The sequence below is a fragment of the Hylobates moloch genome, unplaced genomic scaffold (assembly GCF_009828535.3).
Source record: "Hylobates moloch isolate HMO894 unplaced genomic scaffold, HMol_V3 SCAFFOLD_1, whole genome shotgun sequence".
Taxonomy (NCBI): Eukaryota; Metazoa; Chordata; class Mammalia; order Primates; family Hylobatidae; genus Hylobates; species Hylobates moloch.
In genome coordinates, this window is record NW_026652276.1 from 27510524 (window position 1) to 27527969 (window position 17446).

Genomic DNA, 17446 nt, shown 5'->3' on the forward strand with positions numbered 1-17446 from the left:
AATGCATGTTTTGTGGGGGGACTGGACTCAACATTTCAAACATTTACAAAGGGAAAAAATAGTCCCCAAGTATTTTCCATATCTTAAGTGAGAAACACAGAAAACGTTCAAAATTTTGCACGTTAGCCTTCCTTTCTGCATTTTCTTGAAGACCAGGTAGCCCTGATAATTCTAGAAGCGATATGATTAGCAGGAAATGAACGTGGCATTAATTTTTTATTGTGTCAACATTGTAAAATAATACTTCTAAAATCTAATTTGCTGATTAATTAAGAGGGAATCCTGTTGGTTTAAGAGAATATAAACATAAATATTTTCTTTCATATTTTGGAGGAAGCTTTATGAAAGAAACAGGAAATTATTGTTTGTGGCTCATTAAAATAGCTATTTATAATTATTCCGTTTTGACATCTACTTTATAAGAATATGATAATTCTGACCTTCAGTTGTAGAGATGCAGACTTTGAAACTGCCTTTCATAGGACATGCTTGCATATGAACTGCTTCAGGGGCTCTGCAGCCAACGTATGTGTGCAGCTGCCAGAAAATGTTTCATGTTCAGTGTGTTTGTTTCATGTCTTTTATGCTTATCACTAATTGTCTACCTAAACAGAAGTGAGAACATATTAAATTAAGGTGGACAATTTGCACCCAATTCTCAAATTTAAAAAGCTGTTTTTTCAAGTAGTTTCATAAAAATGTAAATGGATATACTTAAGTGAATATTTTAGCAATTTCCCTAATAGATGCATAAAATGGTCAATGAGGCTTTCTAAATGCTTTGAAAAGAATCTCATAGTTAAAGGTGTTGAAAAGTCAAGTGGTAGAAATTATTAGTTGGTTAATTAGTTGATAGAGTACAAATTTTAATAAGAAGTCATAGTATAATTTCTAATAAGGAACATGCTATTGATTTTTTTAGTAAAAGAAATAATTATATCATCCTGGTTATAAATTGTATTTTCTTTTTTAATAGTAATTTTAAATCACAAGGATAATATGTACTTGTTGCAGGACATTTAGAAAATATAGGCTTGTCAAAGGAAGAAAATAAAAATTATTAGCATACAGAGTTATCATATAGAGTTAAGCAGTACTAATATTCTGAAGTATTTCCTTCTAGTCTTTTTTCCTATACATGTATTTTCTTTTTAGTAAAAATAGGGTCTCTCTATATATGACCTATAACTATATATATATGTACGTACATATATAGTTTCCGGCTCATTAGTTTAATATTGTAAACATTTGTGAGGGAAATGCTTTTATTTTTTTCTATAATATTACTTAAAATGCTTTCTTTGTAGTTCATATAGATATACTGTGGTTTCTTTAACCAATCACTTTATTCTTAAATATTTGGGTTTCAGTTTTTCCAAGTTATTGCTATTATCAAACAACTTTATGACAACTATATCCATGTACACCATTTAAATTTCTTATCTCATTATTTTTGATCAATTTTTTAAAGTGTCATTGCTGCATTAAAGGTCCATACATTTTTACTACCCTTCAGAGAGCATATATCATTTATACTCTTACCAGTAGTGTGTGAGAAGGCTTGTTACGTTTTACCTTTCCTAAATTAGATGCTGTCTTATTTATATTTACTTGTTTATTTTTCTTAACCTAACTGCTTAACATGGTAGCAATCTTCTTTTAATATATGAAAAAACTTACAGATGAAATTATATGTTACTTATACATTTTTCTATACATTTCTATACATTTAGAAACTATTTGCTTTTGTGTTTAAGAAGAGCTTCCCTATTCTCAGAACAAGTTAATATTTACAGTATTTTCAACATACCTTTATGATTTTATTTTTTAGATTTAGAATTTTAATCCAACTTAAATTTATTTTTATCTTTTTATATAACAGGTAAGGTAGCAATGTAATTTTACTTTTTTAAAAAATGAACTTTTCTAGAAAAATACATTCTTTCATCAGATATTTGGATGTCACCTTAATTGTATACTAAATTGTAATACACACATGGGTTACTTTTTTACTTTCTGGTCACTTCTGTTTATTTCTGTTCCAATAGCACATTGGTTAAAATTACATCTTTATATATTAATATAGCTGGTATGTTGAATTTTCCAATGCCCCAAATGCATTTTTTCATGTATTTAAAATTTTTACAAGAAATGTCTATTTTGTCAACTTATTTAAAAAGTTACATCCCATAGAAAATTGTATAGAATTTCCATTTAATTTATTCTTAGATAACCTAATTTGAGTTTTTACATTTAGAAATGTGGTTTGTTTCCTTATTGGTTTTAATAGGTTTTAATAAACTTTGTGGCGTTTGTAAAATATGTATCCCCCCAAATTAATGTTTATTCATTTTCTCTGGAATGTCTTTTGAAGTTTTTGGCCCATTTTAAAAATAGAGTCATTGATCTTTTCAAAACAATCAATTTCTAAGAGCTCCTTCTATATGAGAATTATGGGATAAAGTAGGTATTACATTTTTTTTCTGATAACTATCCGGTTTCCCAGCACAGTTTGTTCTACAAACCTGCTTTCCCCCATTGATGTGAAGTACAACTTCATTGCATACCAAATTTTCATATGTAGTTAGGACTGTTAAACTTTCTATTATATTTTATTGATATCTCTGCATCATTCACTAGTGCCAAAATTTTCTTTTAATACATATATGTGTTATTTTATATATGTATATGTGTATATATAAATGTTTTGACATCTGCACGTTCATTTTTTACCATTATCTTACTAAATTCTCTTGTTTATAGTAGTTTTTGTCAATTTTCTTGGGGCTTTCAAGAATGCAATCACATATCATCTGCAAATAGTGACATTTTTACCTCTTTCTTTCCAATTTTCCTCCCATGAATTCTCTTTTCTAATTGCACTAGCTAGTATGTATGTATTCATCTATCTGTGTATCTGAAATGTAAGATGATAGTAGACATCATTGTCTATATCTGACTTTATCGGGAATGTCTTTAGTGTTTACCTACTAAACATAACTCCAGCCTTTTAGGCTGAGGTAGATATATTTTTATCATGTAAAAATTGTCCACTTCAGTCTTGTTTTATCAATAATATTTGTCATTACTTTTTGCTTATTCATGTATAATGTTATTTTATAGAAATAACATGCTCTTTCTCCTCAATTGACTAACAAGGCAAATTATACTAACAGGGTTCCTAATATTGAACTATCTTTGCGGACCCCTACTAAATCCCATTTGGTTAGGTTGCGTAATTATTTTAATCGCTGCTAGCTTCTGTTTGCTAACAAAATATACAATGCCTTTCTGACAACCTCTGAAAATCCAGTTTTTTTTGTTTTGGTTTTTGTTTTTGTTTTGAGATGGAGTCTTGCTCTGTCACCCAGGCTGGAGTACAAGGGCGTGATCTCAGCTCACTGCAACCTCTGCCTCCCAAGTTGAAGCAATTTTTCTGCCTCAGCCTCCTGAGTAGCTGAGATTACAGGCACGCACCACAGACAGCTTTTTTTGTTGTTGTTGTAGATACAGGATTTCACCATGCTGGCCAGGCTGGTCTCGAATTCCTGACCTTGTGACCTGCCCGCTACAGCTTCCCAATGTGCTGGGATTACAGGTGAGAGCCATCACACTTGGCCTTTTCATGACTTGGATACAAAACCTCAGGTGAGATTAAACCCTGACCTGAGATGATATTAGACTCTTCATTATATTTATTCAGTCTCCTTAGTATCATCATTACATATTTTGTTGCAGAAATATTCATGTAATTGATTGAAGAATGCTTTCCTAGACCACTAGTAATATATTATACAATATATGAACTGCATTTCCTCTGTCAAATCTAGAACTCAGGGATTTAGATCGAGGATTTTGTAATGGTATTTTATTTAAGATTTCCCCATTAATAATCATAAGCAAGGTAGCTTTTTAGCTTCATTTTTTTAGTTTGCAATCTTTTTGGTTTGTATCAATATTATATACCATTTAAAAAAAGCTTTTTTCTTGCCTTTTCTCTAGAAAAATTTCAATAAAATTCGGATTATTTTTTCTTCAAATGTTTGATAAAATATTTTAAATTATAAATATATATTTGTAAAAATTATTTAATAAAGAGGCTGTGAAATAAAATGTCGAAGTTCTCTGCTTCTAGATTCTTACTTCCACTTCTTACTTCCTGTTCTGATCACTGGGTTACTGTTAATAATTTGGTGTGTATTCTTTCAGAACTTTATCAATGCAACATGCAAAAATAAAAAGGGGTTTAAAAATAATCTAATTTGATTTTTTAGTGAGATAATAATTTTTGTATTTTGTGAAACTTTATATTTTGTATGTGAACTACCTGTTCACATCTATTGTTTTTGTTAATTTGTAAATATTTAATGTTTTAAAGACTTTAGCTGTTTTCTCTACCTTCTCACTTCTGCCTAAAAGAATCATTATTAACATTCTATTATGTAGCCACTTAACTTTTTTCGTATACACATACAAATTCGATATCTATTTAAAATGGTATCTTACTGGCTGGGCACAGTGGCTCATGCCTGTAATCCCAGCGCTTTGGGAGGCCGAGGCGGGCGGATCACAATGTCAGGAGTTCAAGACCAGCCTGGCCAACACAGTGAAACCGCGTCTCTACTAAAGATACAAAAATTAGCCGGGCATGGTGGCAGGCATCTGTAATCCCAGCTACTTGAGAGGCTGAGGCAGGACAGTCACTTGAACCCAGGAGGCGGAGGTTGCAGTGAGCTGAGATTGTGCCACTACACTCTAGCCTGGGTGACAGAACTACACTCCATCTCAAAAAAAAAAAATAAAAATAAAAATAAAAAAAATAAAGGTGTCTTATTTAAAATAAAAATTTTATTATAAGATACATATTTTATTTTAAATTGTATAACATAAAATGTACACATTAGATATATAGCATACATTATATTACATACAAAATGATATGTATTCTTCTATACAGTTTTTGCTTTATTTTACATGGCAGCAAAAAATATCAGTAGTCTTTTAAAAGGCTGTTATATATTTAATTACTCCAGTGAAGAATTACTAGGTTTTCTCCCAACTTTTCACTCTCAAAATGGGGTGAAAATTTTGTACATGAATGTGGGACAAAGTATAAAAGGTGAAACTGCTGAGTTTCAGGGATACAGACATTTTGAAAGAAAGTGTCTTTTAAAAAGTTTATAACATTTTCTCCACTCAAGTTTCTTAACTCTTCTCAATACTTTTGCTGATATGAGGCACCATCTATCCCACATTATCATCAATAAAAAATTGATATCCCATTGTTTTAATTTCTATCTCCTTATCCTTTCAGTGATTAAGTATTATATATTTTTCATATGTTTATTAGACAATTCATTTTCTTATGTAAATTTCCTTTATTTGCTCTTTGCCCATTTCCTTCCCTGTAGAATAGCTTTCCTTTCTTATTTATTTTAAGGAGCTCTTTATGTATTAGAGATATTAACAATTTTATTTGGCAAATATGTTCTCCCAAGGACCTTTAGAAGGTATTGGATACCTGTGAAGTCCCTTCTCTTTCTTATTGTGCATGGCTCATCCCCTCTGTTGTCCTCTTCTTTTCATTAATATTTGCCCTTTTGCCTAGTTTATTTTCTGCTCATTTGCATCACTACTAAACTAGAAGAGAGTGAGGGACATAGAATTAAATATTTGAACAGGGCTTGTGACAACTTTAATTTAGTTGAAAGGAACAGAAAACTTGATGTGTGTACAGGATTTTGTGGAAGCGTTCTGTCTTTTCAAATTTTTCATGGGGTAACATTTCCTTCTGAGCCTTGAATAATGACTGACTGTGTATTCCAGTGAAAACAGAACTCACTGACATACCAGCTAATGAAATGTAAAAAATGCAGTCTGTCATTTGGATGCTCCAATGATCAAATATTTTGATAACTGACTACATATTTTATTTTTTAATGCAGATGTTCAGCATTCTATAAATATGGATTCTTAATGACTTGAGACAAAAATATTAGGATGTATGAACAACTGAAGAATGGAATGAGTGGCTGCAGAGCAAGAGTTTGAAATTAATATTAATTCACATACAAAAATAAATGATAGGTATTCTTAGCTATATATATAATATATACATACAGCCACGTTACTAGTCAAATTTATGGTCAGTTTCCAAATGTTTGAAATATTTCTGTGACATTCCAAAACATAAAGTTTTCTTTAAACAGATGCTGTGCTAAATTATTTTTTTCATACCATAAAAACAAAAATCCATGAAGAGTGCTCATTAATTCATATGGAAAGGCCTGGGGCTGAAAGATAGGTCAAAGTAACACAATCTCAGGGAAAGAAAAACAGTCTGAAAATGTCATATTTTTCAGGAAGGCATTTGTATTGCTAGTTCTTGGAGCTGTGTAAAGGAAAGAGAAACAAATGCTTAATAATATTTTTAGAAACAATAAATTCCTATGTCAATCCCCCCAATTCTCACCAAATAAAAAATTACTCTCATCGTTTTCCTCCTATTATGTGTCTTACATAGACTCTGTGCAGTCATCCGTATCTTTCCTCAGTGTTTTTGTTTTATTCAGGCTAAATTGAGAGACTATTCTTGGTACTGAACTAATCTTAATGTGAATAGATTACTGTATATTTTATAGTTTGGGTATAGTCATTGATAACCATTGAAAATCTTGTTTATGGTAATCACTGAGACAAGAAAATTTAAAACTCTCTTCTTTACACAATTAGAGAAAATTCCTGGAATATATGTTCTTAAATTTATTCTTAAAATTATATTATCGAGAATAAAGACATGATACCATTGTTTAGGGAGTAGATTACCCTGTACTTTATAATATTAAAATATTTATTTCTAAAGATCATTGTTTATTTTCATTGGTAAACAGTTTTACGGAAAAACTATGTACATATTGTTATGCTTCTTTGTTTTGCTTGCTCTTAAATAATATCAAAACAAATATTTCTGCGTTAGCTGAATGTTGAGTTATAAGGTTAGTTGTGATGGATTCTATCACATTCAAAAGTTTATATCTTTTAAGTTTAAATCATATTTTAAAAGTTTTATAACTTTAATGCCTTGTGCTTTTGGCAAGTTGTAATTCAGGAAGGCAGAAAAATCAATTTTAATATGAAAAACCAAAGTATTTGACAGCCAAGATAATAAGCATTTATGCAAACTGGAAATTACTTGCCCTCCAAAATAACCATTCATGAAGATTTAAGAAAATGTAGAAAATGTTATGACTGTTTATAAGTTAAAATTCATTGCATCTACCTTGAATCCATAGGATGTATTTTTAGCTTGTTGTTGCTTTTTAAAAATCTATGACATAGCAACTGTATTTAAAATAGTTTACACTATAATGGGCATATTTATTATGGTTATAGTTAATAACCACATATAATGAGATAGACTTAAATCATGTGCTGGAAACTTAAGTTATTCCAGTTATACTGCCATAATAAACATTTATTTTTCCTCCATGTCTTCTATATATCATTCATCTGTTTCTGTTTTCTGGGCTAGGCTTAGAATGAGAGCCAACAAAACCTGGGACTCAGTCTGTCTTCTCAATAAAATTATTGGTACCACTGGTGGTCATAGGTGTTTTCAGTAGTTCTTGATATACTCTTCTTTGGCAATGATTATACTTTAGTTTTGGGGCATATGTGACTGACTAGTGGCATTTAATAACAAAAAGATAACATCTCATAATGTTATATTACAATCAGTCCTTCCACTAATTTAAACTCAGATTCATTTCCCTTATTTAAGAAAAGAAAATTTGTTTGGAAGTACCAAGAGGGAACAGAAGTGGCCATTTCATAGTGCTTCATGATTTAAAAAATATCAGAAAACTTAACATACCTTGTGTACTTAGCATCTCTTTATCAGAAACACTAGTGGTTACTAATTAATTAACTGATCGAACAAGTACAGTCTATTCATTATACACTTTTGTACAAAGAGGATTTCATTTGGAGAAAAATTTCTACTTTGACATGATTGAGAGAAATAGGATAATCTTGGGCGACATCAAATTAAGTGTAACTAGTTTGTAGTGGCTGATTTAACATATGACATAGACATTAATTCTGGGTATATTATGGGCTTTAGTATAGGGTCACTAGAAGGATGTGATAGATGCATGTGTAAAAATTATATTTTAAACATATGCTTTACATGTTCTAATTCTATGAGTATGCTGGATGTGTCTAGACAAGAAATTTTAACTATAACCATAATTGTGAGACAAAGCTAAAAGTGAGACAAAGCTAACCAGAGCCACGTGGGGAAGGCAAGAGCCTCAAGGACTTGTGTAGACAGTTGCTTCTAGGGGAAAAAAAGAAAAAAAAATGCAGTCTTCAGTCCAAGAGCTGTCAATCCAATTTTTAAAGATTGATTAGGTAGTTGAGTTTTTCTTCCTTTTATCCTTGGAGAAAATGAAAAATAACACTTTCTATTCTACTTTAGACTCACCATTCATATATTTTATGACAGTTTGGTCTCACCTGAGCCTTTTCTTCTCTAGGACAAATTATGCTAACTCTTTCTGCCTGTCCTGATAGGTCCTATTTTTCAACCACTAAATTGTCGTATTGTTCTTTCTTGTATCTTTTCCAGTTTTTTCAGTCCCTTTAAAATTTTAAAGTCTTAAATTTAATATCTTTGCATATATTTATTTTCTATGAGTTAGAACTTTAGGAGCGTTATTTCTTTCAGCTAAGTGAGAGAGATGGTCACTATGACAGGTAGATTGGAGAAAGGAGATAAGAAGAAAAAGAGAAGCCAGATGAGCAACTTAATATTGAAGTTAATGGATTTATGTGATCAGAAATAGCAAAACCTGTATCTGGAAAATGTCACAAAGGTTTTTAATAAGTCCTTTGGAAGATACCAAAACACAAAAAATCATTATCAGAAACAACCAGAGCTACTTTAAAAATCTTTTAAAAAGATGTTTTATCTTTTATAAAAGGTAAAAGATATCTTTATGCTTATTTTTACTAATTACCCTTCTGTAAAGGAAAAGATTAGTAGGTGAGCTCCAAATTCAGAACAAAAAATAATAGAGAAAGATGGCCATTGCCAACTTAAGGAAAGGCATAGGAATTCAGCATGAGAGTGAGTGAGCTTATCTTAATTAGGGGCTAGAACCATTTTTTCAAGCAGATATTAATGACACAACATTTGTGGAATGTGGCCTAGTAAAGAATTATTTTTTCCTTTTCAGTAATACATGGTCACAAGGCAAAGTGCACTATTGGCTCTGTCGGCGCACTGTCTTGGGTTTATAGCATTGCATTGTCTTCTCTGCAGCATCATGTTGATTTTGGGTGATTAGGATATTATAGTTGGCTCAACGTCTCCATTCCATGAGGGACAAAAATGAACCTATAATGTTGTAAATAAAACAAGTTGCCCTCTATAGAAGTTAGTGTGAGAGCACAGTTCCACTGTAATAAAAACCTAGAATAAAAGCCCTAAACTTTTTAACCTTTATTGCTTCAATTTAAGTGCAATGCTAATTTTATTTACTATTTCTTGAATTTTATATTTAACTTTAAACCTAAGGTCTTATCTATGTTCAAAACAAAATACCTAGCATTAACCCTACCCTATATCCTGGGTCATGCACCACAAAATGGGGTGAACTGCTTCATTGGCTCTACAAAAGAGAGGAATGTAGTCACTACAAAAGGATGGTACTGTGTTCTTTCCAATATCCTCCTTTTAAATCAACACGAAATAATAGGGATCACAACAAAGTCAGCTTACAACAGCTTTAATTCCCCAGATGGAAAGCTGCACAATAAACCCACTGCAGGTTTATTTTCACTTTAAGATGGGATAAAAATATACATCCGCCATGCCCATATTGAAAAGCCACAGGCAGATCTTAGAGGGCTCTTGCATTGAATGGTGTGCAGTAGTGAAATATTTGTATTTTGTGCTAACCCCTCTTCAAAAGCTAATGCAGTGTGGTCTTACCATTTTTGCAGACAGGACAACATTGTTCTGGTTCATAGACTGGGTTGACACACTCAGGAACTGCGCAGTCTGCTACAACACAGTGAACTTCATTGCTGGGCTCACAGCGACACCATTCACATGGAGAGGGCTAGGAACAAATCTAAAATTAGCCCCTTTTCTCCTATAACTTAATGCTTGCACATTCATATGCTGTCAGAAGACAAAACATCAGTGCTTATTATATTGGCTTTACTGTATTAATTCCATTTACCATGTCTATGATCATTCTCCCCTGGTGGAAGGCAACTTAGACACCCAAGCCATAGTGGATTGCAACCTGCACTCAGGTTGCTGTGAAGAAGAAAAGCACCCATGTATGACTTTTCCTATATCTTATGTTCCTACTTTCCAGAGAAATATTTGCATAACTAACATGTCATCTCCTGGTTTGTTTTCCAGATGTACTGATTGCTTTGACCTCCTCTGGTAAACAGGCATTCTACTGGAACATGTAAGATAATTTTTGCCATCTGTCATTTTCTTCTTCTTGAGAAAGGAGGAGAATTACTGAGAAACAAGAAAATGGTAAGTGGACATCTGTACCCTTTGAACTCTTTTTCAAGCTAACTTCTACTCTAAATGGCATTTTTCAATGTGAATATTAGAGAAGATTGCATTTGGGAACCAAACATCCAGGTACTGCCTCTTGAAAGATTTAGTGAATACCTTTAATCTTGTCTGCTTGCTTTTATGAATGAACAAATCGACTGGCCTAAAAAGCCACTATTTAAGAGTCAAAGACTCTAAAAATGGAATTAAAAATGATAATTAAGAGAAAAAATTAAACATCAGAAAAGAACCGTTGTCTTTGCAGTACTTACCGGCCGAGAGTGTTTGGAATTTTCTATTTCCTTTCTAGAAAGTGCCTATGGCGCAAATAATCTAAAGCAGGGGCCACCCTCTGACTTTCTCATCCTTTGTAAGTTCTAGCTCTACTTTTCTCATGGAACAGCAGTTTAAAATTCTGGAATGAAAATTTGGTGGTGTCAGAAGTCATACAATGTCCACATTTCTCAAATCAAGCCATTTGTTCTTAGAAAGTTCTGCCTCCAATCTGAAGCCACAGATCCTCACCTGCAAACTGTGCTAATTAAAGCCCTCTTCCCTTGTTTCAGTGACTACTGTCCAAAACCCTTGTCAGCTCTTATTTCTTCCCTGGATCTGACAATCTGTGTAATATCAATGCTTCTCAACTCAGACAGTCTGTAGCGGAAACCCTTCAACTAATTATTTTAAAAATTCATTTTGTCTTTGCTTTTTGCTTGAAGAATGACAGCCTAACTTTAAATTACTTCGCTTTCAAATTTACTATGAACAAAACAATTAGCCATGGGATCTGTGGTAAAGTATTGTTATTTGTTAACATGATCAATGGCATTTTTGAAGGGTACAGTTACCATGTGGTGAGTTGTGTTTAAAAATTTCAGAGAAATCTATTGCATTCTCAAGGGTTGAGATTTTTCTGATGCTTTTCTGCTAAATAATCTCAGCAAATTAAGAAAAAGATTAGAACCTACAGTTTGTGTATGTGATATCTAGCAAAGACTTGGACTGTATTTACTGCCAGTATGGGGGAAAGAGGAAGCCACTAATATAATCCCTTCCCCACAGCGAGCATTGTTTATTCTTTCTGGTTCCCTTCTTGTTGAAGGAAGGGCTGGTTTGTGCTCCATTATTTAATGGAGAAAATTAGCAAATAAGAGATGGAAACTCTTGTTGCTCTTTTGCTCCTTATTTTGCAAACCTCATTGTGATATCTAAAATTCCCAAGCAAACTTGTCGAACTTCCTCCTTTCCTTGGTAATTACAAAGAAGTATTTTCACATAGGCTTCTGAAATGCAGCAAAGACTTGGACTGTATTTACTGCCAGTATGGGGGAAAGAGGAAGCCACTAATATAATCCCTTCCCCACAGCGAGCATTGTTTATTCTTTCTGGTTCCCTTCTTGTTGAAGGAAAGGCTGGTTTGTGCGACTCTAGTGGACTGATTCAGGGAATAAAATTCTGAAGAGAATCCTACATTTTCAAATGCAAAATGTTTACTTCAAAATAACTATAGTCGTTAAGAAGGATTTGTTGAACTATTAGATTCCCAACACTGATGAGGAAGACCATTCTAATTTAAACACTGGGCATTGTGCTAAGCAATTTTCCTATATCCACTTACTTATTTTTTGTAATAATTCTATGAAGCAAGACTTGTTTTTATCTTCAACTCACAGATGAGGAAATGGGCTGAGAAAGGTTTAATAACTTTTCCAGGGCCTATGGTAGTAAGAGGCAAAGGCAGGATTTGAATCCAGTAGCCTAACTGCTATAAGGGACTGCCACTTGGTAACAAGAATCACCATTCTGTGTTCTGATGCTCCTGCTAAGAAAGAGAAGTCCATTTACTTAGGTGTTTGGTGCATAATGAGATTATTATGAAAACTTAGAGCTTTTTAACTTTCTATAAATGTGAGTTAGAAAACTGTAGTTGCCAAAGTTAGGTTGCCACAAGGGTTGCATTCTTGGAGACCTCGGCATCTTCAAGCTTTGGAGCCCGGTAACTAGATGTGCAGGCATCTGTGAGAAGTGTTAACAGGTAATAATCCAGTAAAGACCAATAAAGCATTGGAAACTGAGAAATATTCTGAGGAAGAGCTAAGACCACAAGCCTTAGTGATTAGAATATATCTGATTTTTTGAATAGGGTTTGAATGATGAAAAACATAAATGAGAAAAATAAAAACATCACATTAATCATTGGTGGCTTCTCACCCTGCCCTGAACCTGGCTTTATTTATGTACTGTATGCCATCCCTTTCTGACTCAGAATCTCTTACCATATGCATGTGATTTCCTCTTCTGTTTTCATTAAATTGTTTTTACAAATGGTCTGTCTCTATTTTAGTGAACTTTTTCTCATGTCAAGCCTCCTTGTGCCCCTCTGATCCCACTGTAAACACTCAATCAAATGTAACCCATTGACCTCAAGCTAGAACCTCTTTCCATCCTCTCCAGACTTGCCAAGCCTCTTTCCTTTCATAATCTTACAATTCCGGCACTATTGTTGTCCTCTTGCTCAACTTGACTTTCTCCATTGCCCCTGCCTGCCCCTACATTTGTAAAAAGATACTGCTTGAATAGCAGTAAGTTACTAGGAGTGTGCAGCGTGCTACTTTGACATTAAGTTCAAACTTTAAAAATCCTTCCCACTTACAGTGTAAAACTCATAGTACTTTGGATAAATCTTTATATCTTAAGCATTGAGCTGGTTACAGATTTCCTTTTATTGGGTTGTTCCATGTGAAAACTATAGATGAAACCTGAAAATATCCCTGTAAAACCAAAGTTTAAAGAATAAAGCTATCCTTAGAGAAACAGAGAATGCTGAAAGAAGTACCTGGAAAAATTATTTCTACTAGCATTTTTTAAAGAAGAATGTGAAATTATGACTAATACATGGCTTTTGCCAGCTAGAGATTTGTAAGTATGGTGATTAAATTATACCATCCTAAAATTTTATACAAGAAAACTCTTTTTCTAAGAAACCTCACAGAACACTTTATTTCTATGCACTTTTTTTTTTTTTTTTGAGACGGAGTCTCGCTCTGTCGTCCAGGCTGGAGTGCAGTGGCGCGATCTCGGCTCACTGCGAGCTCCGCCTCATGAGTTCACGCCATTCTCCTGCCTCAGCCTCCTTAGTAGCTGGGACTACAGGTGCCTGCACCATGCCCGGCTATTTTTTTGTATTTTTTAGTAGAAACAGGGTTTCACCGTGTTAGCCAGGATGGTTTCGATCTCTTGACCTCGTGATCCGCCTGCCTCAGCCTCCCAAAGTGCTGGGATTACAGGCATGAGCCACTGCGCCCGGCCTTTCTATGCACTCTTTAGAAAATACAGTAACATTCACTCACTCACTACTTTTTCATAAATTTTAGTTGAAATTAGGATTAGAGGTCAAATTTTTTTGTTTTTACATATATTTATATATAATATGTATATCAGGTGGCTTGAGCAGTTACTATATCTGTTTTAAATCTGTTATTACTCCAGCTTACTGTTTTTAAATAACAAATGTAGAACTGCATTTAAGCAATTTCTACTATCTCTGAATACATACTTTTTTTTTTTTTTTCTTGAGATGGAGTCTTACTCTGTTGCCCAGACTGGAGTGCAGTGGCACAATCTTGGCTCACTGCAACCTCTGCCTCCTGAGTTTAAATGATTCTCCTGCTTCAGCCTCCCAAGTAGCTGGGATTACAGGTGCATGCCACCATGCCTGGCTAATTTTTGTATTTTTAGTAGCAGGGTCTCACCACGTTGGCCAGTCTGGTTTCGAACTCCTGACCTCAAATGATCCACCTACCTTGGCCTCCCAAAGTGCTAGGATTATAGGTGTGAGCCACTGTGCCTGGCCCTAAATACATACCTTGTATGGCAATTCCAAGTGCTGTCCCAGCTGGCCATAGATTAGAAAGGGGTTTCCTGCTATATATAGTATAGTTAATAGAGCAAAATGAGACTCTTTCATAAATATTGGTTTAGGCGACTAAAATCAAAATTGTCATTAGAGGCCTCAGATAAAGAGTAGTTGTGAATGGTGAAACTGGACATTATAAATCACTAAGGAAAAATGAAAGAATGAAAAGCAACGAACCCATTTTCTTTTCCTGAAGTCTCATCATCTAGGTGTCAACTCAAATGCCACCTCTCCAGGGAGGTCTTCCCTGATGACTCAGGTCATCCAGCCCCTTCATCTTCTCTGTCCATCATGTCAACCATTCAGAGCTCTCATCAGTCTGTGAAATTATCTTACTGATTTGTTTACATTTTTTTGCTAAATTTGCTCCTGTCCTCATGGATTCTAATCTCCTTAAAATACACTGTTCATTGTTGTATTCTCAGCACCTAGAAGACATCTTAGCACATGATAGATACTCAACAAATATTTGTTAACTAAAGTTCATAATCATTTATGTATAATCTATATTTTCTTATTTGCTAAACCATATCTCTGGGTGGCTTCATCTGTGTTCATTATACGTGAAAATGATTTTGAGTCAATGAGATGGTTGTATTTTATTTAAATTTTATAATGGGCACTTTGGGGAAAAAGGTTTCCGACTGTGAGTCATGAAATAACTATTTGGGTTCCAACATTATGGCAATGCACACGAACTCACCCTCTAAAGGTAATTTTAAATTCATAATATTCATCATGCAAATCACAGGTAAGTCAATCTTCAAGCACTCCATTGACTAGGCTATCTAGCAGTAGATGATTACAGACTTTTATTGCACTAGAAAATACTGTGCTAACTAAATTTGGACAAGAATACATGCAGAGGAATTGCTAAAGGGTCTGAGAAAAAGCTAGTCTCATTTTATAATGTGTATCAATTTTAATGGTTGCTTAATAAGCACAACAATTTAGTGTATTAGAAAATCTTTTTTCAGAAAAAGTCCTGGTTTTAAACATGTCCATTTCCCAAAAGGATGGGATAGAGTACAAAGCCCAACAACAACATTTTGAATATTCTGAAAACAACACTTGTTTCTTAGAAAGTTCTCTGTGAATACTGTTGAAAGCTGAAGTGATGGATACACAAATAGATGGGATATATTCTAAGAGCCAAGTTTATGCTTACTAACCCTACAAATGGGTTTCCTTTTGATCAAGTGATATAGGCTTGAGAGACCAAGGGGTACTTCATTTCTTTCATAATAAGCAAAAATGATCAAAGAAAATCTTTGTTTACTTTTCAAAAAACTCCCATTAAACAACTATTTAAAATCTAATCTTTTCCACAAAGGAAACAATACAGCTTTTAGAAGCACTCTTCTTTTAGAGATAATTTATGGCATAAATTTTATCACTTTAAGGAACAAATCTCATTACTTTCAAACTGTATGAAAATTTGGAAGACTCTATTTCAAAGTTGCTCATGCCTGTCAGGAATCTCACTGTTCACTTCATTAAAATATACATTAAATTACAAAGTGCAAAAGTATTTAGCATCCACTGCCACTCCCGTAGCCAGTAATTTGCATGCAACAGATGTCACCTAATAATCAACTGATCCAATGGGTTTTAACCAAAATTCACAATCATCTAAAAGATGACCCATAGCATCACTGATTAAAATGCTCCTCAGTGTTCCTGGTCTAATGAGATTGTGATGACCTCTTCAGCAATCTGCCCTATTGATTGGAGCATATTTGGAACACTGAGGTTGTAACTCATCAAATTATGGACATCAAGCTGAAACTTCTTTAAGAATTTTAATACTGAGGAAGCAAATAAAAAAAAACAGATGCATAGAGTTTTTTAAAATAACCATCTCAGTTACTCACCATGTATATCGTGGTATTATTATCTGCATTACAAGTTAAGTAATAGCTGTTCTGGCTTTTTCTGGTGGAGTTCGTATTTTGATAATACATTCTGGAGTATATTTTTTCAGTGTGTCTATCAAAAAACATTTCATTTTTGTTGAAAACATAAGCATTTTAGTGAAATGATTGTAGAGTGCGCATAGCTTTGCCCATGTAGATATAATAAACTAGGTAGGTAATAAACTACAATTCAGAAATATGATGTCTAATTTAAAAAAAAATATTCAGCATATTCATTAAATATACATTGTATACAAAGTAGTGTATATATTGAGATGAACTATATGTCTCTCCTACTCCAATAAATGCAATCTAGAATAAGAGTTGAAATATTTGTAAAAACATATTTTGATGTTTTTAAAAAACAAATACATTTTCTGTAAGAATAACTGACGGTACTATATAATAGAAAACTTAGCCACTGTATTTAATCTTTCTATTTTCATTTGCATGTACCCTGAGTTAAAGTAAAATATTAGAAGATTGGAAAACAATTGATGAAGTACCCAATTGTAATTATTAATTATCAAGTAAAAAAAAGTTTACTCATTCTTGAAATTGTCATTGTTGCTACACAACAGTGACATTTTAGCAATGTTCTATTTTTTTTTCCTAAAATTATTTTCTTCCTGGCCAGGCACGGTGGCTCACGTTTGTAATCCCAGCAATTTGGGAGGCTGAGGCAGGTGGAGCACACGAGGTCAGGATTTTGAGACTAGCCTGGCCAACACGGTGAAACCCCACCTGTACTAAAAATACAAAAATTAGCCAGGCGTGGTGGTGGGTGCCTGTAGTCCCAGCTACTCGGAAGGCTGAGGCAGTAGAATTGCTTGAACCCAGGAGGCGGAGGTTGCAGTGAGCTAAGGTTGCGCCATTGCACTCCAGCCTGGACAACAGAGTGAGACTCCATTTCAAGAGAAAAATAATAATAAAAAATAAATTTTTTTCCTAAAGTTTTAAAAATATACTTTAGTATATATTTAAGGGCAGGTAACCCTATAATTTTATTCTGCCTATACCAACAAA

At 33.5% G+C, this 17446-nt stretch overlaps 1 protein-coding gene across 2 annotated transcripts in view; it reads right to left on the reverse strand.

The window, feature by feature from the left end:
• The window catches only part of VWC2L (von Willebrand factor C domain containing 2 like), a 165991-nt gene that overhangs the window by 130211 nt on the left and 18334 nt on the right, over nt 1–17446 (reverse strand). Inside the window, exon 3 of one of the 2 annotated variants that reach the window (XM_032754632.2) lies at nt 9998–10127. The exons of the other annotated variant lie outside the window; for it this stretch is intronic. Coding sequence (XP_032610523.1) covers nt 9998–10127 — 130 coding nt within the window. The remainder of the gene's footprint in view (nt 1–9997; nt 10128–17446) is intronic. 2 annotated transcript variants of the gene reach the window in all.